The sequence below is a fragment of the Peromyscus leucopus genome, chromosome 4, assembly GCF_004664715.2.
Source record: "Peromyscus leucopus breed LL Stock chromosome 4, UCI_PerLeu_2.1, whole genome shotgun sequence".
NCBI lineage: Eukaryota > Metazoa > Chordata > Mammalia > Rodentia > Cricetidae > Peromyscus > Peromyscus leucopus.
This window is the reverse complement of record NC_051066.1, coordinates 36,829,075-36,855,627: the sequence shown is the minus strand read 5'-3', so window position 1 is coordinate 36,855,627 and position 26,553 is coordinate 36,829,075. Positions and strand designations below refer to the sequence as shown.

The following is a 26,553-nucleotide window of genomic DNA, read 5'->3' as shown; positions in this document are numbered from 1 at the left end:
TTCACACACAGAATAAAATGTAATTTTAAACAAGAAAATCAAAAGCAACTTCAGTTTACAGGATGACTGGGATTAAATGAGACATGAGACAGAGCAGGAGAGAGAGAGAGAGAGAAAGAGAGAGAGAGAGAGAGAGAGAGAGAGAGAGAGAGAGAGAGAGCGAGCGCGCGCGCGCGCGCGCGCGCGCGCGCACACACACACACACACACACACACACACACACACACACACACACGCCGCCAGCAGGAAAGGCCCCGCTGACCCGGAGCGGGGCTCACTGACCTAGCTTGGCTCCCTTTCTAAGCAGTGTAACCACCACCGCGGTGTTTCGACATCCAATGGCTCTGTCCAGGGGGCGCATCCCACTGTGGTCCACGTGCTCGATCACGGCTCCCTTCTCCACCAGATACAGCACCTAGAGCAGCAGGGACAGCACAGGCCTGAGGAACAGTCCCTGGCAGGAGCGGTCACTGCGGGTGGGGTGGGGTGGGAGGCGTGGGTGTGTGTCAGTGGACACCGAGGAAAGGGGCTACAGCCATGGCTAGACTCTCTCTGCTGAAGCGACTCTGCTGTCAGTGACGAGGGACGCGAGCCGACGGGTACAGACAGGTGTGAGCCCACGTACAGGATCTGTGTCTGACCCCACTTCCACGGCCACAGACAAGACTCACGGTCACCTTTTCACCTGCAATTAGCAGGGAGGCTGCTGCAGTGGCCTTTGGCATGCTCCAGACACAGACTCACACAGCATGAGAGGACAAGCTGCAGACGTGAGCAGTCTGGAACCAGAGGGGCCAGAGTCAGTCACTTCAGGGCTTGAGAAAAGGATGACACTGTCAGGACCGTGAAGACGGGGTGTCTGAGGTCACCGCATCAAGGCTGGGGATGAGGAAACAGCTGTGTGTGCACGGCACGGGAAATGCCAAGAACAAAAACTACCTTGGCCACTCCAAATTTTCCACTTACTAGAAAAGAAACTTCTGTCCAGCTTAGATGGTTGTGTGTCTGCAACAGGAGGGGTTTCCTACCAATAAATCTGCTGGGTGTTCAAAATGACACTAGCAAAGTTACTGTCTAGAATATGAGAGAGCTACACCAACCATAAAACCAAACCAACATGTGGGTGAGGGACTTCAACAGGTATTTCTGCCAAGAGGAGACCCAGCAAGCACATGAAATAGATGTTAAGTCCCTAGTTGTCAGAGAAATGAAAATCAAAGCCATGGTGTGGTATCAACCCACACTCACAGGACTGTATTTTCTAAGAGTGGGGGAGGGTGTTAACGATGACGTCAAGACGCTGGAGCCCCATAATGGAAATGCAAGCTCCCATTCATTGTGGACGGGAGTGGAGAGGGGCTGTGTGGTGGTGGGCCGTCCTTAGGGAGCTTTAAAAACAGAATTACTGCCAAGGATAGTGGCGCACATATCTGCCGTCAGAGTATTGGGGGGGGGGGGTAGAGTGGGGAGGGTCAGAAGTGCAAGGCCAACCTTGGCTACAGTGGGGAGCTGGAGGCCAGGCTGGGCTGTGTGAGACGTTATCTTTAAAAAACAAAGGATTACCCTATGACCTTGCAAGGGCATTTCTGAGCATGGAGCCATAAAGATTGAGAGGGGGGTCTTTTAAGAGTTATTTGTCCAGTGATATTTCTACTGATGCCTGAATGCATGAATAAAATCCTGGCCCCAGGTCACCGCCTTTCCACAGCACGACATGTGTCTCTCTGGCTCATCCTCTCATCGGATGCACGGGACTAAGAAAGCAGACTCCCAGATAGCTCAGCAATGCCCTGGTGCCTGCAGAGGTCTGGAATGCGCATGCTGACAGAGCATGGCATCTGCCCTGGAAGACATCTTCAGTTCTCAGTTTCCAAATGAAAATTATAACTAGAAATAATTTAAAACAATTAGTATATTATGAACTAACTATTCCCTTAATTAATAATTTTTCTTAAGGGAAAGTGGTTTCTGAATGACTTACGTAGGAATTTTATTTATATGCATCACATGATAAAAATAAAGTTTTGAGCCGGGCGGTGGTGGCGCACGCCTTTAATCCCAGCACTCGGGAGGCAGAGCCAGGCAGATCTCTGTGAGTTCAAGGCCAGCCTGGGTTACCAAGTGAGTCCCAGGAAAGGCGCAAAGCTACACAGAGAAACCCTGTCTCGAAAAACCAAAAAAAATAAATAAATAAATAAAATAAAGTTTTGAATCGGGCATCCATGTTCAACTCCATGTCTCCAGTACATGCAGTTGGTAGGGGTAGGACTTTCAGGCTTTAAAGAGCACATTAAAACCTTGACTAACAGTCTTGGGTTGGACTGCACATAACAGAGTTATAAACAATTGAAAAGATCCCATATATCATGTGTGTGTGTGTGTGTGTGTACACACAGAGGCCACAATCTACAGATACCTTCAAAGAGCCTGTGCCTCAGAGCAAGCACCTTGTTACATCTGACCCATCCTGCACACGGGAAGGCGCCCACACCGGAAGTGAACATCCGTTAGTACCCACCGTCTCTGCGTCACCATAGAAGGCGGCCAGGTCCAAGGGAGTACGGCCATTTTTGTCCGTCTGATCTATCTCTGCTCCTTCTTCAACCAGGTACTGGACCACGGCCCTGTGACCCTTCAGACATGCCCAACTCAATGCTGACAGGCCCTCTTTGTCCAGGGAAGAAAGAGCAGCGCCTGAGAGAAGAGTCCATTTATAACTGGTTGGCAGAAATGAAGGTGTCCTAAAAGACACTTGTGTTTCCCAATCTCACTATCAGACTGTTGAAAAATGGACCCCAAAGAATGAGATTTTCCCCTAAGAATCTCATGCTGAGAGAAGGAAACCGCACCAGCCAGAGGGAGAACTTGTCTCCCACGAAGAGTTCTCCCAGTTTTAACAACTTGCTAGACCACCTAACAAAACAAGATGGAAGCCCAGACAATGATGGGCCAGTGGCATGTGGGACCATACCTCAACCGGAACCACTTAGATGTTCGTATCCTTGGCCCTTACATTAAACACTGATTTCACTTCAGGACCCCAAGACAGACTTGAGGAGGCTGCTGGACCTTTGTCCCTTTCCCAATGTGACCACACTGAGTAGATTTCCTTTTTCTGCCTTTTACTTCTAATTTGGTTCTTTTAGTTGGCTTATTGAAGAGGGGCCGCTGGATCTGACTTGGGCCACACAGGTTGTAATCCTCAAGTCCAGTAATACAATCTCAGAACCTGAATAAACCTGGGCTGCAGGCATCCAGATGCGGGGTCCCACCATCTGGATGCCCGCCTGGGAGTGTATCAGCCTGAGCAGGTGTGATGGCCAGAGGGTCTCACCAAGGCTGAATGATAAGCCCCCAGGCTGCATCATGCCTTAGAAAAGCCACAGGACAAAAAGACTCATGGGGAAGCCCAAAGTACTAGTGGGTCTCTGCAAAAGTAGCCAGCGTACTGCAACACACCATACCTTTTGAGAGGAGGAACTCCACAGTGCTCAGGTGTCCTTCACAGGCAGCCACCATGAGAGGTGTCCGGCCCTGCTTGTCACTCAGGTTCACATCGCAGCCATGTTCCAAAAGCAATCTGACAATCTGAAAGAGGCACTGAGAATCAGCCCCCTGCTGCGCTTACAGCCTCAGTCTCTATACCCAGCCCGTTTCTCCATCCTTCCCACCCGATATGTGATATGTGGGGCCCAAACAATCTTTCTACTGTATTCCTTTCAGCAAAATCTTTTTCTATGTATTCTTTTAGTGTGCTCAGTTATTATATGCACAAAATCACGCATACCAGGTAGAATTGGTAATGAGGCATGCCAGTCACAATTAGGTGATGGTAGGACAGTCACATTGGGAAGAGGCGGGGCTAACTCAGGATGGAAAGGGGCCGGCAGTTGCCATTAAGGTTCCAAACTGGTCCTGAGGACAAGGACAGTGCCCTGTGCATCTAGGGTTCTGACGCAATAGATTTAACCAACTAATGGCATTCAATCTACGGACTGAATGCAAGTACCGTGCCATTATAAGGGACTTGAGTGTCCTTAGATTTGACATCTGTGGACAAACTGAGAGGGGGTGAACTATAGTCACAAGAGAAGGGTCTAAGGCAGGAGAGCGACTCTGCACCCTCAGTGAACATGCTTTGCCGAGATGTAGCATCAAGGGGTGGCTTTGTCCTTCTCAGAGGGCAACTCTGAGCAAAGCTTCACGAAGTGAATTCTCGGCATCAGCAGTGTGCTTTACACCATGCACACTAGTAAGGTTGGGGAGAAAAATCAGAAACACAGGCAGGAGTCGAATGCAGTCCTTGTGCTGGAGGAAGCCACTTTATCCACTGGGTCGGCCCAGGTTACCCAGGCACGTCACCTGCTTCAATGCCAGTGACGGAGTGGCATGTTCCCTCTGCTTTCACTTCTCGCACCAGCAAATCCCCTCCCCCACTTCCTTGTCAGTTAGGAGACGCTGAGGCAGGCAGAGGGTTAGTCACTGTATGAGTGGTCCTGAAGCTGTGTGTGTGCACAATGCAGGCGCAACCATGGCACCGAGGATGAGCAGAGATGTGGTCACTGTTTCACAACGCAGGCAGAAGCTGAGGGCCAGCGATGCCCTGCTGCTCCCTTGCATTAAAGATGGTGTAAGAATGGTTCTCCCAAGCAGCAGCCTGGCAGCTGTAATTCAAATATGCTGTACGGACAGGCTACAAAGAATAACAGCAGCGGATATGCCATGGTGGATCTAATCCAATCCTCCTGGAGTTAAGGGAACTACTGTGTGTCTGTGGCGTGGCCAGTCTTCTGGCCAGCCCGTCCGCCTCGCTGACTCTACCTGTCCGTCATGTTGGCCTCTGGGGAGCAGTCATGACAGCAGAGGGAGAAGCCAGGGATGGGACAGAGCCTCAAGGGTTACAAGTGCTCTCAGCAGTGAATCCCAGCCCCACCCACTGTTCCTGAAGCATCTAGGGGCCCCCGGGTACCTGCCAATGCCCCTGGCGGGCTGCACAAAACAGAGGGGGGACCCCTCTCCTGTTGGCCCGAGACACAGCAGCTCCATGCTCCAGCAGCAGCTCGCAGACCTCCAGCTTTCCTCTCCCGGCAGCAGCAGTCAGGGCTGGGGGAAGGGAAAGAGGGGTTGGGGGGGGGGGCTGTCAGCAGGGAGGGGAGACGCAGAGCCAGGGCCTCGAGGGGCTCTGTGCCTGTGCTCTTTCCCTCCGAGTCTGGGTGGTCTATGACATCTGCCATCCACAGAGCACGGCGGCACTAGGCTAATGTCTGGGCCTGGGTCTCTGGAAATGGGCAACTTGTGATGCCCCTTGAATGCTTGTTCCGGGAAGCCGGCTGCCAAGCTGTGAGGAAGACTGAGCAGCTCTGGGCTGAGATCAACAGGGACAAAATTGGGCCTGCATGCCCTTGACAGTCTCAGGTAAGCTCTCCGTGGACGGCATCGGGGCCAGCCATCTGTGTGTGAGCTGTCCTACGTAAGTCTCCGGCTCAAGTCAAACTGTACTCCTAGAGCTATGAGGGTCAAGACACACCAGCGGGCCCCAGCATGCTTTGCTTAAACCCCAGACTCATTAAGTTTGGGGTTTGTTTTCTTCAACAAGAGATAATCAGAACACAGTATATCACAAACAGACTGGTGTTATACTCAAATCCAGCCTCTTAGCCTTCAGTTAGAGTCCGCTCAACGAAACCTAATTACAGAGGGGCTGGAGAGACGGCTCCGTGGTGAAGATCACTTTCTGCTCTTCCGGGAGACCCCAGTTCAGTCCCCAGCACCTATATTAGGCTGCTCGCAAACACCTGTAACCCCAGCTCCAGAGGCCTCCATGGGCCCCCACATTCCTGTGGTACACACACGCACGCACACACACACACACACACATACACACGCACACGCACACACACACACACACAGGCACACATGCGCACACACACATGGACACGTGCACACGGACACATTAACAAAAATTAAAACCTTTTTTTCAATAAAAAGAATTACTGAGATAATGAAGAATGCCCACCCTATCATTCCTGCCTTGCTGGAATGTAAAAACTTCTTTAACAAGTCAGATTCAGTGTTATAAAACAGAAAGTAAGGTGCTGGGGTGGATGCCAGCTTATCACAGACCAGTGCTATGCAGGGGGGGCGGGGCACAGTACCAACGGGAACGAACACTCACGTGACTGACTGTGCCTCCACTCACCTACATCCTGGCTTCCGCTTTGTCACAGGAACTATGTCCAAGAGAGGGCAGCAGCAGGGGTCAGTGACAACCCAGGCCAAAATAGCGGCTTTTCAGTGGGACAAAGGGACAGCATGGCTCTGAGCCACACAGGATAGATGCTCCTCAGAAGGGAGCATCCTGCGGCCAGGAGGAGCCGTTCCCAAGCCTTCCTGGAAAACTCTGTTTTTAAATATATCCTCAATTTTCAGCCTCCAGAAGACAGACGTATTCCTGTTAACTAGGGAAGAGGCAGACTTCTCAGGCTACAAGAGCGGAAACAGAAGAAACCCTTCACAAAGGAGCGAGTCAATGCCAGCGACCATATGAAAAGTGCCCATCCTCCTCAGCAGCTGATGTAACTGAGAAACGGATGTGGAATGAGGGGACACCTGTTCCTCATTGATGGGAATGATGGCCGGAGACCGTGGTTGGACAACAGGCCAGGTGAATGCACACTTGTAGGGCAGCATTCTTCACACAGCCTCAAGCCAGATACCACATTGCCATCAACAGTGGGAAATACCGGCGATGACGTCACACAGTGGGAACTTTACACATCCGTGAAAATGCATGCCCCCACACCTAACACAACTCAACAACTCCATAGGCCAGTCTTACACAGTCAACCCACACCGTAAGAGCTGTCTTGAAGAGGGGACCTCTGCCGCCTCAGGAGAGCTGGGCATGTGGTAATGAGAACCTCAGAAGCCTCTGCTCAGCGAGGCTGCTCTCCATACACGTGCCTGCCCACACTATCTCTTCAGACCCCTTGCATGTGGCTAGCTGACACTTGCTCCTCCTAGGGCCCTCCAGAAATCTACGCCATCAGGGTTGGCTCCTAAACCTCTCCCCTCTGCTCACAACTCCTCCAGCTTTTCTCCTAAACATGGCTCTGGTGACTGAGGTTAACCACGAGACAGACAGACACACACAGATACACACACACATATACATACACACAGCAGACCAAACAGCTGGGCCTGACACCTGCTGATATCACTGGAGTTCCACCCCTAGTCTGTTCAGAAAGTATGGATGGAGTAAGGCAGGAACCACGGAGGGAGCAGATCACCAGGGAGACCTCATCTGGTGGGTGGGTGGGGGGCTAGCATCTGAAGTGCAGGAAGACATCAGGAACACGCAGTCCCCCATCCTTCCAGAAAGGCAAGTCAGTTCTCATTGTGTTTCTGGTCCTGAGCCCCTGAGGCATGAATGTGGACCTCACAGTCGGGGCACCGACCCTCCTCCAGCAGCTCCCTCATGGATGGCCCCGGGTGTCCAGCGGCTGGGGAGGGAGGTGAGGAGCACTCTGCAGGCCTGGCCCAATCAGGCCATTCCTGCTCACCGTTAAGTCCCTCCTCACTCCGTGACACACATCTGCTACCCACTCAGGAAGTGGGTCAGCACATTTCTCTAAGAAAATGTGTTCACGGGGCACAGTTCTGACTGACCCCAAGTCTCTTGGTTGTTTCTGCAGCAGACGGCACAGAAGGATGGAGTCAGAGGACCAGAGGCAGCAGCAGATTAGCAGCTGACACCAGGCTTTTCGGGCCTGACCGGGAGCACGCCCGGGCTAGCATCTGCTGCCTGTCAGGATGTTCTAAAATCCAAAGCAACTGTGCTTTTCTACATAGCCCAGCACATCCTAGCGGCTTGTCTTGGCCTCTGGGGTAGCGCGCTGCTCCAGGAAGTAGGACCCCTCTCCGCTCTCCAAGGGAGTGAGTGGTACAGCCTCAGTCCCTGGGAAAAGTCAGAGCTGACACCAAGGCAGGAACTACAGACTCTAGCAGGAGGTACAGGGCCAGCACACAGAGCCTCTTGGACTGAGAGGGGTCCGGAATGGAGCGGAGGCACTCCAGAAATGCCGGGGTTTCAGGGTGAGCTGGAAAATACTGCTAGAAGGTGTATTTTCTATGTTTGACCAAGATGGTTCCCTCACTCGTGCAGTGAAAGTGGTCAAAGCAGACAGGAAGAGGGTGTGAAGAGCCCCAAGGGTCGTCAGATGTTCAATTCGAATCTCACTGTTTAAAAACATCTTAAGTATTGAAGAACGGAGTCATAAACACAACGTCCTCCGCCCTATCTGTTATTACTAGATTTTAACACTGAGGCCACCAAAGCACACTGGTACGGGTGACAAGAGGAATAAGCCCGTGTCATTGGAAAGTGAGGAGCCCCCACAGATTCACAGATTTGAATGCTTCGTCACCAGAGGGGAGCAGTATTTGAAGGATTGTGTGTGGCCTTGCTGGAGGAAGTGAGTCACGGGCAGGGGGCTTTGAAATTTTCAAAAGCCCAAGTCAGGCCCGGGGGCTCCTTTCTCTTCCTGCTGCCTGTGCATCTGGACAGAAAACTCGAGGATACTTCTCCAGCACCCTGTCTGCCCACATGCTGCCATCCACCTTTCCTACCATGACGACAATGGGCTAACCTCTGAATGGTAAACCAGCCCAAATTAAATGTTTTCCTTTATAAGAGTTGCCTTGGTCATGGTGTCTCTTCACAGCAACAGAACACTGACTAGGGCGATGCCAAAGGGCATCTACAGAATATTTCTCTAGTTTATCCAAGAAATTCTTACTTCAGAGTGTGTGTGTGTGTGTGTGTGTGTGTGTGTGTGTGTGTGTGTGTGTGTGTACAATCGTGCATGATACAAACAGGCTCCTGCCCCTGAGGAGGAGGAGACATTCAAACTTACACATAAACGTGGACCAAAAGATAAGCACCAAGTCACATTTATGCCACAATGCATGGTGGTAAAGGTAAAGAAAGCATCTCACACTCACAGAGCCAGCTGCCGAGGTGGTCCAAACTAGAAGATGAGCGTCTAAGCCAGTGCCCACCTTGCTGCAGGGAATCCCCAATACAGTCTGTTCCTGCCACAAGGATGGTGGTGGTGATGTTCATGACGACCGAGGGATGGGGGGGCGGGGGCGGGGGTACTCTGCACTGCAGAAGACCAGAACATGCCACACCCAGATCTGCCTCTGGCAGAAAAGCTATATTGATTATTTTGAGAAACTCAGATACCTGAAGGAGCTCTGGGCACAAAGGAGCTGCCCTCTTTTGTGTGGGAACTGGCAGCTCTATGGGAATTCTCCCCTGACAGGTATTTTCTCTGCCCGGGGAGGGCGAGACAGAATCTGGAGAAGCAGCCATGCAAACCTCACACTTGCTGGCCTTGTCCATGTAGCCTGTGCATGTCTTGGCCTGTGCAGAAGGCTGAGTCAGAAGCCAGCGTCTCAACTGCCTCTGTGGGCGGTGAGCACTTCTCTGTCCTGTACACGTGGGCTTCACAGGGTATGGCGCTCTGGTGTGCTCTGCTCCTGTTACCACATCTGTTGTTAGAGGGGTCTGGCCCCACCCTAGGGGGTATGAAGGGTGTAAAAATTCTACCGTTTTCTTTTATAATATACACCATCTGAACTGATCTGAACAGAATCTCTGCAAGTGGACCGTGAAGGATCCTGGTGCCAGCTGCTGCTCTGGAATTTTCCTTCACTCAGGGACCCTCCTCCTCCTGGCTGTACCAACTAGGAGGAGAAAGGGATCAAAAGGCACATGGGGACGCACACATGTGTTTGCACACAGAGACACGGGACTCAGTGGAAAGAAGTGAGCCCAGCCTTGCGTTGGATGAGACCTGAGTGGTCTGCCTACTAAAGGCTGCCTTCTTTCATTTTGTGGAGAAGCTTCATCCCTGTGAGAAACAGGACCTTTAAATCACGATTTATGTTGCAGCTGCTACTGATGTCTTTCAACAGTAACACATCAGACAGCCCTGAGCTAAAAATAGGATCTGTGTGTTTCACCAGCTGGCAGAGAAGCCGGAAGTCGGAGCAGCTGACAGGCTGACATGCGTGCCCTGCCAGGCTGGGCGACAAGGTTGGACTCCACCTTTCCTCACAGCCCGATCTGCTGTGTGTCTGTGACTTCAGTTTTTCAAGTGTGTGTGTGTGTGGGTGGGGGGGGGGGGGGGTTAGGAACCTGTCAGCACAGATCCGCTTTGCTCAGGCTCAAACCAGATCAGGTTCTCTACAGGAATCCTAAGGAGACACTACTGATGACAGACAACAGGACACGGCTTTCCTCTTCTACCCAGAGTATTTTTAGCTTCCTCACAAACTCCCCAGGCGAGGATGCATCTCAAGTTTCAGCAGCCTCAAGGACTTCAGGATACCATATTCCCATATTGGGAAGCATGGAGGGTACCGCAAACAAACCCCAAACAAGCTCCGCTCAGGAATTCCAACCATCCTGCTGAGACAGCCAACCTCGGCCCCAGCTCTAAAGAGGGTCAGTGAACTCGGCTGGACCGGACAAGAAAGGAGTGGAGGCTGGGGCATGAAAGACAGGAGACCAGGGTGGGAGAGGAGGGCACTGATGCTTTCTCTTCCACCACCAAAACACAAAGACACCTGACAGGGAAGCCCCCGGTCTGGGGGAGCACACAGCACCGAAGCTCGCCAGACACAAGCGCTCTTTTTACTTGGCAAGATATCATCTGTGTGTGATTCGATTGTGGAAAAAAGCACATTCCCTACCCTGACAATCTTGAATAATTTCACCTCAGCAGCGCTGTCTTCTGAGCATGAGTAGACTCATCATGGCAGATGCTCATTTTAAGAAAAACCTGACTGACACTCCCCCGTCTGAGCTGACTGAAAACATCCCTGAGAAACACTTCCTTGCACCATAAAATGGATCATTTGGCAGGATCTTTTGCATACTGAAGTTCTCCGGGCAAAGATTTAATTTTAATGAAAAGAAACCACTCTTAACTGTCAACTTGCTGGGAACAGAGTCATTGCATCCACAGGGCTGTTTATAAAATGTTACAACAGACCTGTCACTCAAACACACAAGGGTGTGTCACTGACCTGGTCCAAGGTGGCTCAGCTTGAGGATCAAGTCAGGGATGCTCGCTCCCCTCCTCTGCCTCTTAGACCTGACCTGGAGACTTGGAGAGAAGGTGACCGAGACCACACCTCCGTACCAGACGGCCATCTTCTACACACTGCATGTGGAGAATCCAAACTGACCTTCATAGCCAGCCATGGCTCTTAAGCAAGAGTCTGCCTCTGCTCTACACACTTCCCCCGACTCCAAGGTCATCATGAGCAGAACAGCTCAGTTTTGTTTATATGTGTGTGTTCATGTGTACAATTTATTTCCACGTGATACTGGCCTTTCTCGGTTTTATAAAAATTAAAAACAACGGAAGTACCAATGTTAAAAGTAAGCAGTACAGTTCTCAGAGAAGTCACCTCACTGTGGCTGAGGGAGAAACCAGGAGATGTGACAGGGATGGTGATGCCTGGCGGCACAGTGGCCACACAGCGTGCACAGTAAAGCACAGGGCAAAGCAAAGGCTGTAAGAAGGGTTGGAGATTTCTCTGCTATTTCATCAACAGTAGCGCTTCTCAACCTTCCTAGTGCTGCCACCCTTTAACACACTTCCGCATGCTGTGGTGACCCCAAACATAAAATTATTCTGTTGCTACTTCATAATTACAATTTTGCTACTGTTATGAATCGTAATGTAAATATCTGTGTTTTCCCATGGTCTTAGGAGACCCTGTGAAAGCATGGCTGGATACCAAGCGTTGTGACCCACAGATTGAGAACCACCAATCTAAAAGGTAAACTGAAACTAGAAATTACCCTCGTGCGTGCGTGCGTGCATGCGTGTGTGTGTGTGTGTGTGTGTGTGTGTGTGTGTGTGTGTGTGTAGGGGAGGGGATACCCTTCTACTCAGTCGGGGCTATCACTCGGGTATTTCAGGAAGGTCCCTGAAAGTGGTGCCTTCACCCAAAGGCAAGGCAACATGTCTTTGCAATTGTCCCAGAACAGGGCTACGACTTTCCTACTTCATTTCTTAGGCATTTTTGTCCATCCTTGAGGGAGGCCAGGGTTCTCACTAGACACAAAACAGACTCTCCAAGATGTATAAACTCATCTCTACAAAGCTGGGGGCTCATATATCAGCTCATCCTCACCAACTTAAAGGATGAAATGAAAACAAAGATTAAAACAAAATTAAAAAAAAAAAAAATCCTGCCCTTGCATCATAAGCCAGTGCTCTAGGCCCTGGGGAAGGAAGCACGTCCCCAGCACAGCCCCAAGAGGTCCCTCCAGGGAGCGCTCTGCCCTTGCCCTTATGAATGCAGCCAGTGCTTCCCCAAACTTCCTCACTGAACAGGCTGATGCTGCTCACAACACACACAAATAAAAGTAAGTGAACAAATTCTTAAAAAAGCAGCTTAGTGTCTCTTCTGCATTTTGATTTTCCAAGTCTTCCATAACCCACAGCCATTTGTAGGGGCAAGAATTACAGTGAGGGCCGCTCATCTGGTGGGTTAGGGGAAATGAGACTGTGGACCAGTGAAGCTGTGTCTCAAGATTAACGACTGAGTACATGGAAGTTTTAGTTTTATTAGCCACTGCCCTCCATGTGTGCACGTGTGTACACACGTGCGAACATACGTGGAGGCTAAGAGGTCAACATCAAATGTATTGGCCTCTACTGTTCTCACTTTTTGAGACAGAGCCTCTCAGTGAACCAGGAGCTCAGAGGCTAACAGATATTCGAGAGCTAGTATATGCATATTACTAAGGTATAGATTAATATATATACATATATATACACACACACACACACATATATATATATACTGAATTTCTTCCCTCCAGCCCCACTAACCATTTTAATGACACACTATGCCATGTGTGAAGCGCTTTCTATGCAGTGCTTCATGGCTTTGCATATCCACGAATCCATTTCATACTCAACAACTCCTGGGGGGCAAGTGCTAGTCTTGTCTATTGCCTATGAGAAAGAAAGACCCAGAAAAGTTCACTGGCTTGCCCAAGGCCATGCAGAAAGTGGAAGCCTGGTTGCCTTCTGAGTTCCTGACTCCTTCTCTGTTGCCTCTGGGAAGTCAGCTCTAAAGACACCGAATTCACCAAACAACTTCTTGTGGGCGTCTTTTGAAGGAGAAGACCGCAACAACAATTCTGTGCTCCTTAAGGGCTGCCCACTTCCTCCCATGGACGAGAAGAACAGTCTGCCATGGCTGTGTTCCCTTTTCACTCTGGCCACGGGGCTCCTGAGGCCAGGAGGGCAGTGCATCTTAGGGCACTCTGGTACCAGTGCGCAGCATGCCCATCCGAGCTGTTACCTGGATCTGAATCCTGCCTCCCTTTGGCCCCTATTCTGATATTATTCCAAATAGGCCTTGGGAATAATGTGTGCTATAAAAAACATAAATTTAACCTAAACACAATTTCCAAAAGTACAGATGACACTAATCCTATTTCATATGCGCTTTGCTCCTCTAAAAATCTGTCTGAGGACCAGAGCTTTGAACAGCTGTCACTCCTAAAGTGTGAACTCCTGAGAATGTTCACACTTCGGATAGATCCAGCTACCTGCCAAGACACCGAAGGCATGCTTCATTCCATTAAAGGCATGGAGACGTGTCTCACGGTCTGTCCTTCTCTCCCTCACAGCTGAGCACAAGCTGAGCTGGACAGTCATGTGCGGGACATCACACTGGGTGTCAGTGACAAGAAGGGAGAGGGTGTCACATCTCTTGGTTAGTGTCACACACATTCTCCATAGACCCCCAGAAAGTACTGGGCAAGCGCTTTCCTCCCTGTCTCTCACCGGGCCTGTGCGCTACGGGGAAGGAATAAAGGGTGAGTGTTCCAAATCCTTAAATCTAAAACATGAAACTTTTCAAAAACAGCAGCATAATGCTCCAAGTTTTAGATCTTTGAACATCACCAGTTATGAAAATATCCCACTCTGGAAAATCCACAAATCCAAATTTTTGGCACCAAGCATTTTAAATAAGGGATATGTGTGTGCATGTGTGTATACACACACATTTGTATATATGCACACACATATATGCATATACGCATTTTGCATGCATATATACATATATATACACACACATTTATATCTATACATACAATGTATAAATATAAATACAATATATAAACACACACACAAACACACACACAAAACTTGTTTGTGTGAGGACCAAACTGAACCCAGCAAGCTTAAGATATAAATTCTTACTAAAAGCCCCACCCCTAACCCACCTAAAAACCAAAGATAAAATTCAAATGAACAAGTAGTCATAGCTAGGCAGTGGTGGCTATCTATGCCTTTAATCCCAGCACTCGGGAGGCAGAGGCAGGTGAATCTCTGTGAGTTCGAGGCCAGCCTGGGCTACAGAGTGAGTTCCAGGAAAGGCGCAAAGCTACACAGAGAAACCCTGTCTCGAAAAACAAAAACAAAAACAAAAAAGTAGTCATTTTTAAAGTAATATAATAGGGCACTCAGCTTTTTGTGTTCTGAGGCAGCTATGGATAAACCCAGGTTTCGAAGGCCACAGACCAGAAAGTTAAGAGGGTTCCCACAGACAAGGGAACCCTGAAGTCACAAAGGAGGAAACTCCCTTTCCCAGCTCTGTGATCCAGTGTGGAGACAGGTATATGCACACATCCTGCCCTACGACTGGAGGCCTGTGGACACAGCAGCCATCTGGCAGGGCACTCGGGACAGAGGTGGCCAGGTTCCACCAAGAAACAGTCAGGAGTGAAGTGGGACTAGTTTATGCACTTCAACCCAACTAGGAAACGTGGCGTGCGTGCGTGTGCACACACACCACAGCCCAAAGCTTACACACCAAAGCCCACTCCGCTTACAGGAGAAAACTTGGCTCGCCTTAGGAACAGCAGCCAATCAAGCATCTTTATTTAGCAGCTTTGGCAATGGGAGCCAATTAATAACGATGACCAAACTCCTTTGCAAGAGTTCACCAACACAAACATCACAGACTCAAAACAAAAGACTTGGCACTTTACACAAAGTTTCTCGTCAGTCATAACTGACTCTGATGGGACCTGCTGGGAACCCCCCTTTCAAAATTAGGAAAAGGACAGCCCTCAAAGGCAGCTAACATCCTGTATTCTCAAAGCCCAGGCAAAGGGCCTCTGAGGAAGCAACCAAGTCAGTACACAGAAGCTTGCTGGAGAAAGTAAGGGCCCAGGAGAGGGAGATGTTATAGATACAAGGGGGCGGGGCCCAGGAGCCACGCCCACACTGCACCAGGAAGTAATATACCTGTTAGCTGGCAGGCCAAACCCATTTGTGATCTCTCTCTCTTTCCCTCTCTCCCTCTCTCTCTCCCTCTCCCTCTCTCTCTCTCCCTCTCTTTCTCACACACACACACACACACACACACACACACACACACACACACACACACACACAAGCGCTCATCTGTGAATCCAACAAGGCCGACAGGACAGGACTACCAAACAAAAGCACACCACTGGCTCCTTGTCTTGCCCCTATCCATCAAACATTTCCCCCACATAACTCTATAAAATGAATGAGGAGGGAGCTGCAGAATGAGGTTGATGAGACCTGTGGGGAGGAAGCCTTTGCTCTCAGGAACAGGCTGGAAAACCAGGGCCCAAGAGGGAGGCTAAACAGCCAGACGCAGACTACAGACTCACACTGGACAGAGTTTGGAAGCATGGTGTGTCGATTCCCACAGCACAGCGTGAGGTCATCGGTTAAGTGTCCCTCGTCATTTCGGCTTAGGCTGATTCACATCAAACACTGACATGGAAATAGTAACTCATTTCAGTCGGGACTCTGTGGGAGCCAGGACTGACTGGTCATGGCTGTGGAATGCTGAGACAGATAACCCAGGCATCTGATGGGCTCGTGCCATGTTTCGGGCGGCCCAGAAACTGTGGGACCATCACTGCCTGACAGTCTGTGGGTGTCACAGAGCGGCAGCCTCAGGGGTGGTGCAGTTTCTGCTAACAGGTCACACTCCTTATTCTCCATGGAGGGGGAGGGGGAGGAGGGGGAGGGGGAGGAGGGGGAGAGGGAGGAGGAGGGGAGGAGGAGGGGGAGGGGGAGGAGGGGGAGGAGGGGGGAGGAGGAGGAAGGGAAGAGGGGGAGGCAGTAGCCCCGAGCTATCTCAACTACAGAACTCACTTTGAAGGGCTTGTCTCTAAACACTGGACAGACAAGAAGCACAGCCTCATGAAAGGGAAGATTTTTCTAAGCAAAGCCCTCTGCTCCCCCACATCAGCAGGCACTTAGAGTTTTGTAAAACCTGTGGGTTCCCTGCAGTGCCCAGACTACACACGGTGGTAGATGAACGTCTTTAGACTCCGTAACGAAGCTGATGACGTGTGTGTGGACTTTCAGCAGTGAGGTGCGGCGCTCCAGTGAGAAAGAAGGGCACAGGACCATGCCTCCTCCCGACTGCCCCACTCCATGAGGTCTCTCACGGGCTGAGAGCAGTCATCACTTCAGACAACCAGGAGGGGCCATGGTGCCCACACTGGGACCCCGTGAACCAAAAGGTACACGGAGCCGGCAAAAGTCTGTCCTGACCGGACAGTAGGGAAGGACTTGGTAGAGGAGCCAGCACCCACCTCTGAGCCCCTCACGACTGTGAGAGCAGACACTGCACACCAAACAGGGCAGAGACACTGCGGAGCAAACAGTGCACCCTTCAAAGACGGGTGGGGGAGCCTGAAACAGACGTGGAAACCACCCTTAGAAGCCCGCCAGCACCTTAAAGCCAAGTTGTTTATAACTGCATCTGCACTGAGCAGACTTGTAAATAGATACAAGGGTTCCAGGAGAAATAATGAGTGTATTCTCCACACAAAGAACCCAGCTGTTCCTCCACCTTCCCACACCCTACACAGGAGCCACTCTCGGGAGGGATCCTGGCCTGTGCTGTGGCCAAGACACTCTGGGATGTTTTGGACACAAAGCACTATTGAGAACACTCAGGAATGAGGACCAAGCAAACCACTGACCAAGTAACCACCTTCACCGCTGAGAACGCCTACAGTGGTGAGGACCAACCGAAGGACATGTGGAGTCCACCCCACCCGCACTGAAGACCGACCAGGCTGGAGAGCACGGCACACAGGCTGAGGCGCCTGCAATCACTGTCACTGCAGGATGCACGAAGTCACAATGACGCCTACTCCCTCACTCATCTCTCATTCCCACATTTGGAGTCAGGCAGTAGACCCCACGGCCAAATAAAAACACGGACCTCAGCTTCCGGACAGCACAGGCAGCTGCTGATGTTCTCATCTAAATCATGCCTTACGAGGTTTCAGGCTGTTCCCTTGACACGTACAGCTGTGGAAGGCAGGAAGGTTTGGGGCAGACAGTGGTTATCGGGGATGAAGGAAATGTCGGCAATGGCACCGTGGTTTTATCAGCACACAATCCCTAGAGAGGTGCAGTGGTCCCCTAAGCCCGACGGACAGCCAACCTTGCCTTTTCTTACTTTGAACGTTAAAATGTAAAACTATCTCAGCCGGGCGGTGGTGGTGACACACGCCTTTAATCCCAGCACTCGGGAGGCAGAGCCAGGCGGATCTCTGTGAGTTTGAGGCCAGCCTGGGCTACCAAGTGAGCTCCAGGAAAGGCGCAAAGCTACACAAGAGAAACCCTGTCTCAGAAAACCAAAAAAAAAATAAATAAAACTATCTCAATAAAACTCTTGGTGCTGGGCACGGTGGTGCACCCCTATAATCCTAACTCTAAGAAAGGTGTGGCAGTAAGATGGCCGCTAGCTAGAGGCTAATTTGGTCGTCATAGTGAATTCCAGGCCAGCCAAGCCTGTCTTCATTGACAAGAACAGGTCACTCCCTTCCCCAACTTCCTGCTACCATCCACCCCTCCAACTTCAAAGATCTGGGACTGCTTGGAGTCTGAGCCCAGAGTTCCAACCAGAACTTCAGCTAGCCCACCAACTACTGGATCCTGGGATAAGAACCACGATGAGCCTGACCCCAAGCCCTACTTAAGAGACTCCCTGAGTCAGAGTGTTGGGCACAAATGCCTACCCCTAGCCAAGAAGCTATTTGCAACTGATAGTTGCTGGAAGAGGGAAAATCAGTTTCTTCAATGGAATGACACTGGGTATACCAATCCACGCTCCAGGGCAGGGCGCATGCTCAGGAGCACTTGGCCAAAGGGACTCTATGGGGGTGTGTGCGCGCGCGCGCGCGTGTGTGTGTGTGTGTGTGTGTGTGTGTGTGTGTGTGTGTGTGTGTATGACTGCACTTGTGAGCACACTTTTGTTTTGTTTTGTTTTTTGAGAGAAAGAGTGAGCATGAAGTTGGGTGAGGGAGGGTTCCAGGAAAGAATTGGGAAGGAGAATATGATCAAGATATTGTACGAACTTCTCAAAAAATAAACAAAAGAAAATGCCCAAATCAAAAACCTCTCGGCTGACTAAATTCACCCAAATCCTTACTAATGACTAGAACTGCTTTCGAGGTCACAAAGTCTGAAGATTGCACATAAGGCCTTATAAGAGAAGGGCTGACCAATCCTGTGGCTTTCCACCAGACTCATGTACAGTTGCAAGGAGATAAATCCTATCAACAACCGCTTGGAAGCTGGATGAGTCCCTGATGGGAGCACAGCTCAAGCCAATGCCTACATTATGGGCAGGTAAGAGCTTGAAGCAGAAAACCCAGCCCTGCAGAGCCTAGACTTCTGACTCTCACAAACGGTGAGTTAATAAATGCGACGGACTGTCTTTTTGTTGTGTGTTTTTTTTTTTTTTAAAGTGAGAACTCTTTAATTTCTCAAGTGTCTCTTTAGACATCAACCAACTGGCAGACTCTCAATGGGGAGGGAACAGAAATTCAGGACCGATCCACACCATCTGGAGCCCTACACTTTCTCTGCAACTCACGCCATGCCTCACTCCTCCTTCAGTCCATAGCAAGAGATACGAAGCCAGCTGATGGTGGCTTCCCAGAGCGAGCCATGTGGCTCTGAAGGGCAGGCCTGCTCTCGCACCAGGAAAATCTCTAAGGCTTCTCTCATGTGTGAGCTAGCTAATAAACTCTCCACACCACCATCTGCTTTGCTAGGAAAGAACTTAGAAGCATTAGAAACAGATCTGTGCAAGAGAAAAGCCAATCACATGCATCATGTACGAAGTCGGGAAGCATTCTAAGCATTTTGGTTACATCTGTCGAATGGAAATTGTCAAAGCAGCAGTAACTTCATTAATCTGAATAGTGATCTCTCTTCCCACCTTCAGGCCTCCTCCCCTGACCCACGGAGAGGGACTATGGATTGCATTCAGTAGTTTATATGGGGCTGTGAGACCTGAGTTCTACCCTCATTCCACAAGGCAGAGCAAGTACTACTTCCCTAGTGAGCCAGCCAGGCTTCCCATGGCAATGGGACCGCTGCCTGGCTCCTCTGGCAGGCATCAAAGGAGGATCAGGTAGGTCTGGACACGTGCAAACCTAACGCCCTACACTAAGGCATTTCCACCGACGTTTCTCAAGCGCGTGGTAACTGCTGCTCTAACTCAAAATGAGTCGCTTTTATTGATTCCAGGGAAGTTTTACTACTCATTTGGCAATCTGAAAAGGCTTTAAGCTCCAAATGTCTCGTGACAAAATAAAACAGGACTACACGCATCACCAGTCATTCTTGAGACAATCGGGCCCCAGCAGGGCTGAGACACCATGCAAGCTGCCCCTGAATACAAACAGTGGAAGCATAATTACCTGTTTCTCCCCACAAGGTGTCGGTGCCATTGACTTCGATTCCGTGTTCCTCTGCCATTCCCAGCAAGCACTGGACTACCTGTCAGACGTGGCAAGGTGATTTAATGAGCTCTCGGAGCAATGGGTGCTTATTATAGCCCATATATCAAAGGGGAGAGTGTTGTTTTTTAACCATTATTATCGTGTGCTGCACAAGTAGAGAAAATAGAATGAAAACCATTTGCAAGCATAATTCGTAGGCTATTCACACTTTCACTTGGAGAATTAAAAAAATAAAACAACCTCAGTGCATTTCAGCAACTCTGCTCGGGATTACCAGGTACTTAGAATTCTAATGAATTCCGACATGACCCAAATATGCCAACGTAATCAACAAAGGGCCTAGCAGATCACAGAAAGTGCAGCTTCTGCATAAATCACCATTAGTGCATTCCTCACAAGGAAGAAAAACAAGGTGATAGATACTTGTTACAGCAAAAAATTTCTTTTAGTATTATCGAAATGATTTTTCTTCTGACAGCACCGTCCCTCTCCCTTCTGGGCATCTTCCCATCCAGGAGCAGAGCAGGTCACAAGCTAGAGGCAGGAAAGCTTGTTCTTGGGGAGAGATGAAGTAGCTGTGCCCTGGACCAGAGCCAGCATCATCCTGAATGATGGGAGAGTACGACAAAGCCATTTTCCAAGCTCCCAATCTGTATTGTTTGCGGTCTGCTGACTGGGTCTCCTCCTAATCCCCAGAAGCTCTGGATGCTCCTTGAATGGCAGGAGGAAATCACAGACCTTGAAATGGAGTGATTATGTGGAACTGTCTGGGTATACAGTCTGTCACAAACCTTGTACCACCACCACAATATCCGTAAGGATGGGACAGGAAGAATCTTGGTCAGAGCAGGAAGGCATAGGTAAGGACACCCAGCGGGGTCGTGTACCCCAAAGATGGAAGAAGCAGGTCTGAGCTAAGGAAGGCAGTGGCTTCTAGAAGCTACAAAAGCCAGGAAAGGCTCTCTCCTGCAGCCTTCAGTGAGAAGCCTGGCCTCTTCTCACCTTGAATTTAGATTTCTGACCTCCAGCGGTTTAAGATTCGGTGTGTGCTGTGTTTTAGTCGCTGAGAGTGTGGCTACTTGCTGTGATGACATGAGGAAATTAATATCCTCTTTGGGACTTTTAACTAAGAAATCTTGCTTTTCTGCTTGAAATGGTTATTGGTTGTGCGGAGGTAGTTTCTGTTCCGTGTTCTCCAGGCCAGCTCCTAAGTGGTGGGCATGAGTTAAGAGAAGGATCGCTTCCAAACACGGGGGGCATGTGTGTCATGCGTGGGTGTGCATGTGCTCACAGACCTCCTAGTGATGACGTGTAGGAGCTACTCATTCCGACAGGTGAGGGAGGAGGCAGAGCACAGTGTCCCACGTCTGTGATCCCAGCACTTGGGAGGGAGGAGCAGGAAGACAGAGTTAGAGTAACCAGACTATGTGGGGCCTTGTTTTAAAAAACCAAGACAAATAAAATAGGAAACCATCTACATTTCCAGATGTGTGTATTTAACACTGTAGTTTAGGCATGCCAAATGTTAGCCAGCCAGCAATGCATGCTTGTATGTATATCCGCCATCGTGGATAAGTGCCAAATACCAGTCAGCCAGCTTGGCAGTCAAATTTCAGTCATTTGGGGGGAAGAATATTACCAAACACTGGCACCTCCAATTGCTTAAAGATACCCAAGAGAGGGACACACACAGCAAAGTGGGAGCAAATGCCGCTATATCCACAGCCAAAGCAGGGACACGGGCCAGCTGACGGCAATCAAATCTTCAAACCTAAAGCTAGTGACATCCATCAGAAAGAAACGCTGTGTTGAATCTCCCCTTTGGTGCAGGGAATGCGAACAATGGGCATGCTCCCAGGCTCTCAACCCACCCAAGCCCCATCTTTAAAAACTCTTCTTCACACACTCAAGAATGACTTTAACTAGGGTTCCATGCGATCATTTTCTAAAGGTTATAAGGACAAAAGAAGGCGCCAACGGGGCTGGGCAGAAAGAGAGCAAGGCAGAGGAGAGGAAGGAAGAACCAGAGAAAACCGTGAACACCCACCAGAGCTCCTGAGTGGGAGGAAAGCGCTCTGCTCGTCCCACGCACATGAGACCACGGGCCTCACTCCCAGCAGGCTAGAGTATCACTGGAAGCCCTTCATTAAGCAAGGTCAGCAGCTACTTGCTGAAACCTCTGCTTCCTCTTGTTACCATAGCTCCCCACTTAGAAGGCTGTGGTGACCGGACAACTGATGTTGGGCTACAGCATCTCGTCCCTCAGGCAGCAAGCCCAGAGCCCCACTCACCGAGCTGTGGCCCATGCTGGCGGCTGCTGTCAGTGCCTGCTGCAGGGCTTGGTTCTTCCTCAGCGTGCCAGGCTGGGGAGGACCTGCTGACCACTCACAGTTCAGCAGGTACTGGAGAATGTCACTGTGGCCCCGCAGCGCGCTGTGGACGAGTGCACACTGACCCTTCTTATCCAAGTGGTCTACCTGGGGAGCAGAAGTAGGGCACCAGGTGAGCAACCCCTCTGCGCCGAGAACATGGCTGCCCTGTGAAGGCTATCAGCAGACTCACACGGCTTCAAAAGGACAAGGGTTCACATTCCGACTTGTCTTTCTGGACAGCACCGGACCTTTGACTCCCTTCATTGTGATAAGGACGCTCATCCAGGCCCCAGGTTCCCTTTGCAGGACTGGCAATCACAAGAGAGTCTCCTCACGCACACATCTCTCAGCAAACTACACAGAGCTCACAGACTGAACCCTCAGACAAAGTCCTATGCTTCCCAGTGGGGGTACTTAGATGAAGTAATTTCAGGCTGCTCTGAGACTTGTGGTCACTGAACCAGGGAGCCAAAGAAAGGGAAGGCTCTAGAGATCACAGATCTAAAGGATGCAGGACAGAAAGGGGAATGTGCAGGTAGATGACCTGGGACACGCTGGCTTATAAATCAAAGTCACAAAGCCAGCTAATCAGAAGAAATGCGTGAGTGCTGCACACCTCCTAAGGGCCTGATGGTGGCAGGCACCCCAGCATTCCTTATCTAAACGTGGGAGTCCTGGGACTGAAGAAGAGCCCAGGGCCCAGCTCTGCTGCCTCGTCACAGGGGACTTGCAAGAGTCCCCAACATGACAGCTAGCCTCTTCCTGCAAGCTTCCAGATGTGACAGAGGCGGCGCCACTGGCCTCAGCGGACAGCTGAGAGACAGCTGGGATCCAGAGACTGGGGCATGTGCCACTCATCAGTTAGGCATGCACCCCAACACTGGAGCGGAGCTTCAGATGCCCCACATGTTGGACTTTGAAGAAAAGCAAACAAACAAAACAAACAACATTTCTGGACCTACTAGAAGCCTAACTTCACTAAACTGGCGAAAGACTATTCGCAGTGCTTTCCCACTGTGACTCGACAGGCCTGTGCAATGCGTCTGTGCGCACAGGAAGCCAAAGGGGGCTGAGGCTGAGCTTGGCGTCCATCTTGCTCATCTAGGAGCCTGGCAATTCCACCCGAATGTGTCAGGAAGCAGGCAGTTATCTCACGGTAATAGCCAAAGGCTGGTGGGAGGCTCACGCCGCTGTCACGGCACACTTCCTGGGATTCCGCGGACAGCTGAGAAATGTGGGCCTGGAAAGCCCAGGGTTCCAGGTGGGAAAAGGAAAAACGATTTCAGGCAGTTCCCACAGCTTCGGCACGTGACGTCTAAGAAGCAGAGACCTCATGGGATTGCTTTAAAAGAATCATGAAATGAAATAGGACAAGAAGGGGGAGCTGGGGGTGGTGTGAGGTAAACATTTAAAATCTTTCCAACAGGGCTGGCAAGACGGCTCAACAGGGAAAGGAATCTCTGCCAAGTTTAATTCCCAGGACCCACGCAGTAGGAGGAGAGAACCAACTCTCTCCAGTGCCTTGTTTTCTGAACTCCTCATGTGCAGCATGGCACCAGCGCGCATGTGTACAGATGCGCACAGACACACACAGAAAAAAAAATTTCTGAATAATCTTCCAAACAACTGTGGCGCCCTGTTAGAGTCTAGAATAAATTCAGCAGCCAGGGATCTGCCTGGTACAAGAGCAAACAGACCAATAGCTTAGGCGCGTACGGCTGCCTCTCTCCTGGGGCTCCCACCAAGATGCCCGGACCTTCTGCACCGATTCTATAATCTCTTAACTCACTTCACTGAAATCCACCAAGCCTGGCCCGGGGATCAACAACCCTAGTCACGACAGGAAGCTGTTTCCCACCCCCTCGGCCATCCTGCTGTCGCCCTCCACGGCCAGAAGGCTGCTGCTTACCCTTGACCCTTTCTTGGTCAGCAGACACACCAGCTTCATGTGGCCTGCAGCAGCTGCGTAGCAGAGTGCATTCATTCCATTCTCCGACACCCCATCCAGGGAGGCGCCAAACTCCAGAAGCAGAGTGACAACTTCCTCGTGGCCAAGGTGAGACTGGACGCACAGGATGGGGGCGTTATTTAACACTTCTGTCCTGTAGTTCACGTTGGCCCCTCCCAAAATCAGGAGCCGGCTCACCTGTTGGACAACGCAACAAGATGAACATCTCATACATGTGTTCGTCTTAACAACATCTGGGAAGAAGGGCAGTCTCTGCGATGTTTGCATTCTAACAGAGCTCAAGTTTGAAATGCAGCGGCGGCAAATATGTGCACGCACACTACTGCACGTGCATGAGTGTGCTGAGTGTCTGTGCATACATGAGCATGTGCGTGTGTGTACAATGTGCGTCTTTACTGGTGGGAACTGCCCAAGTTCATCTAAATAATGGAAAACAGAGCTGCAGTGTGATGAAGCGGAGCTACTTCTGGGGATATTTCCAAAATGACTGAAAGCAGAATCCTGAAGAAATGTGCACATCTACGTTCACGTCAACATTATTCACAAAGGCATGGAAGCAGCCCCGGGGTCTACCATCTGAAGGATGGAGAGAGATGTGCATGCCAACAGCGGAGAGATTCAGGCTTAGAAAGGAGTTATGGGGATGCTCCAGCACAGACAAATACAAAATATGCTAAATAAGCAAAAGGAGAAAGGCCACATTATGATACTATAAAGGATGTACCCAAAGTACTCAAATAGAGACACAAGCTGAGCATGGCTTCCAGGCCATGGACATGGGGGAAATCAGAGTGCTTAGTGGCTAAAGAGACCTACTAGGTGAAAAGTGTAGAGATTTACAACATTAAATGTGAAAGCTGACTTAAAAATGGTTAAGATGTTAAATTTTCTTCCTTTTTGCTTTTTTGCTTTACACAGGGTTTCTCTGTGTAACGGCCCTTGCTGTCCTGGAACTCGCTCTGTAGACCAGGCTGTCCTCGAACTCACAGAGATCAGCCAGCCTGCCTTTAATCACAGAGTGCTGGGATAAAGGTGTGAGCCACCACTGCCCGGCAGATGTTATATTTCTATTATGGATTTTTAGTTCATCTCAAGTGAAAATAAATTTTTTTTGATGTGCACAGTACCCTCTCCTCCCTCATCCCCTGCACGACACCTCTTTTAAAAGATTTATTTATTTTGACTTCATGTGCATTAATATTTTGCCTGCATGAGTACCTGTGGCATCATGTGCAAGCCTAGTGTCCACAGAGTACGGAAGAGGGCATCAGATCCCCTATAACCAGAGTTAGGGATGGAATCATTATTAACATTGAGATAAATCCCGAAGAAAACACAAATAGCCCCTTTTCTCGACAAGAACATGATCCTACAAGACAAGAGAAAGCCCAGAAATGGCCCCGTGTCCTCAGGATCATCCCGACAGCAGTCCTCTGCTGCTCCCACAGACTACTGCACACCACACCTGTCAGACGTCAGGGCAGGTTTCTGATCGACACTTATTAAAAATCACTGAACAGATGCAAATCTCTAACTATACTAATCTCCTTCAAATCTCCAGATTATGAGAAAAACAAACAAACAAACAAAAAACGATGCACTTTCACACCTAGTAAGATGGCTCATGCATCTCTTTAACTGGTCCCTTTTAACAGCTCCAACCTGCACCCATCACTGCCCGTGCCAAGCCCTGGCAGGTCCTCAGGGCTGACCATCAGACTGAAAACCCAGAGACCACGTCATCTATTTGACTAGAGACATGGGTAGATCATTAAAAGTTCCAGAAGGAGACGGGCATACCAAAATTCTGGGTAATTAGTAATGTGTCTGTGGAGTAACTGATAGAATATTTACAAACTGTAGGTTCAGGAGATTAATACTTCCAGAGGGGAAACCACAGCCTAGGGCGGCATCTCGACATGTTAGAACCTGAAGTGTGAAATGTTAAGGCGTCTCCATGCTGCTGAACTCCACAGGACAGTGGTCCCTACTTTCTTTCTCTCTTACATTCTCTCCAGGGCCATGCCCTCACCGCAGGTCCTCCAGCTCCAACACCACTAAACAGACCCTCTCATCACAGCCCTTGCCTTTTCAGTACCACAGACAGCAAAGAGTGCTTCCCATGAGTCTCTACCCCAGCAACAGAACCCCAGAGTGAAGTCCCCACCCTGCTCCGGGCACACTCCTCTCAGGCATAGACTTCTGGCCCTCTCTGCCCCTCCACACGCTCTTGCATTCTTAGCTCCCTGCACTGGACACTGGTTCTAAACCGGAAGTGCACAGAGAAGAGATGCAGGAAAAGGATCCTCCATAGTCGGGGATCGTACACGCACAGGGTCTTT

The 26,553-nt window shown here is 50.1% G+C and overlaps 1 protein-coding gene across 5 annotated transcripts in view; it reads right to left on the bottom strand.

Moving 5' to 3' along the window:
* The window catches only part of Tanc1 (tetratricopeptide repeat, ankyrin repeat and coiled-coil containing 1), a 226,937-nt gene that overhangs the window by 8,219 nt on the left and 192,165 nt on the right, over window positions 1–26,553 (bottom strand). For all 5 annotated transcript variants that reach the window (XM_028871438.2, XM_028871733.2, XM_028871656.2 and 2 more), the window contains exons 17-23: window positions 24,152–24,388; window positions 22,162–22,347; window positions 19,829–19,907; window positions 4,970–5,103; window positions 3,465–3,588; window positions 2,519–2,694; window positions 283–415 (exon numbers count right to left, since the gene is read on the bottom strand). In XM_028871438.2, coding sequence (XP_028727271.1) covers window positions 283–415; window positions 2,519–2,694; window positions 3,465–3,588; window positions 4,970–5,103; window positions 19,829–19,907; window positions 22,162–22,347; window positions 24,152–24,388 — 1,069 coding nt within the window. The remainder of the gene's footprint in view (window positions 1–282; window positions 416–2,518; window positions 2,695–3,464; window positions 3,589–4,969; window positions 5,104–19,828; window positions 19,908–22,161; window positions 22,348–24,151; window positions 24,389–26,553) is intronic.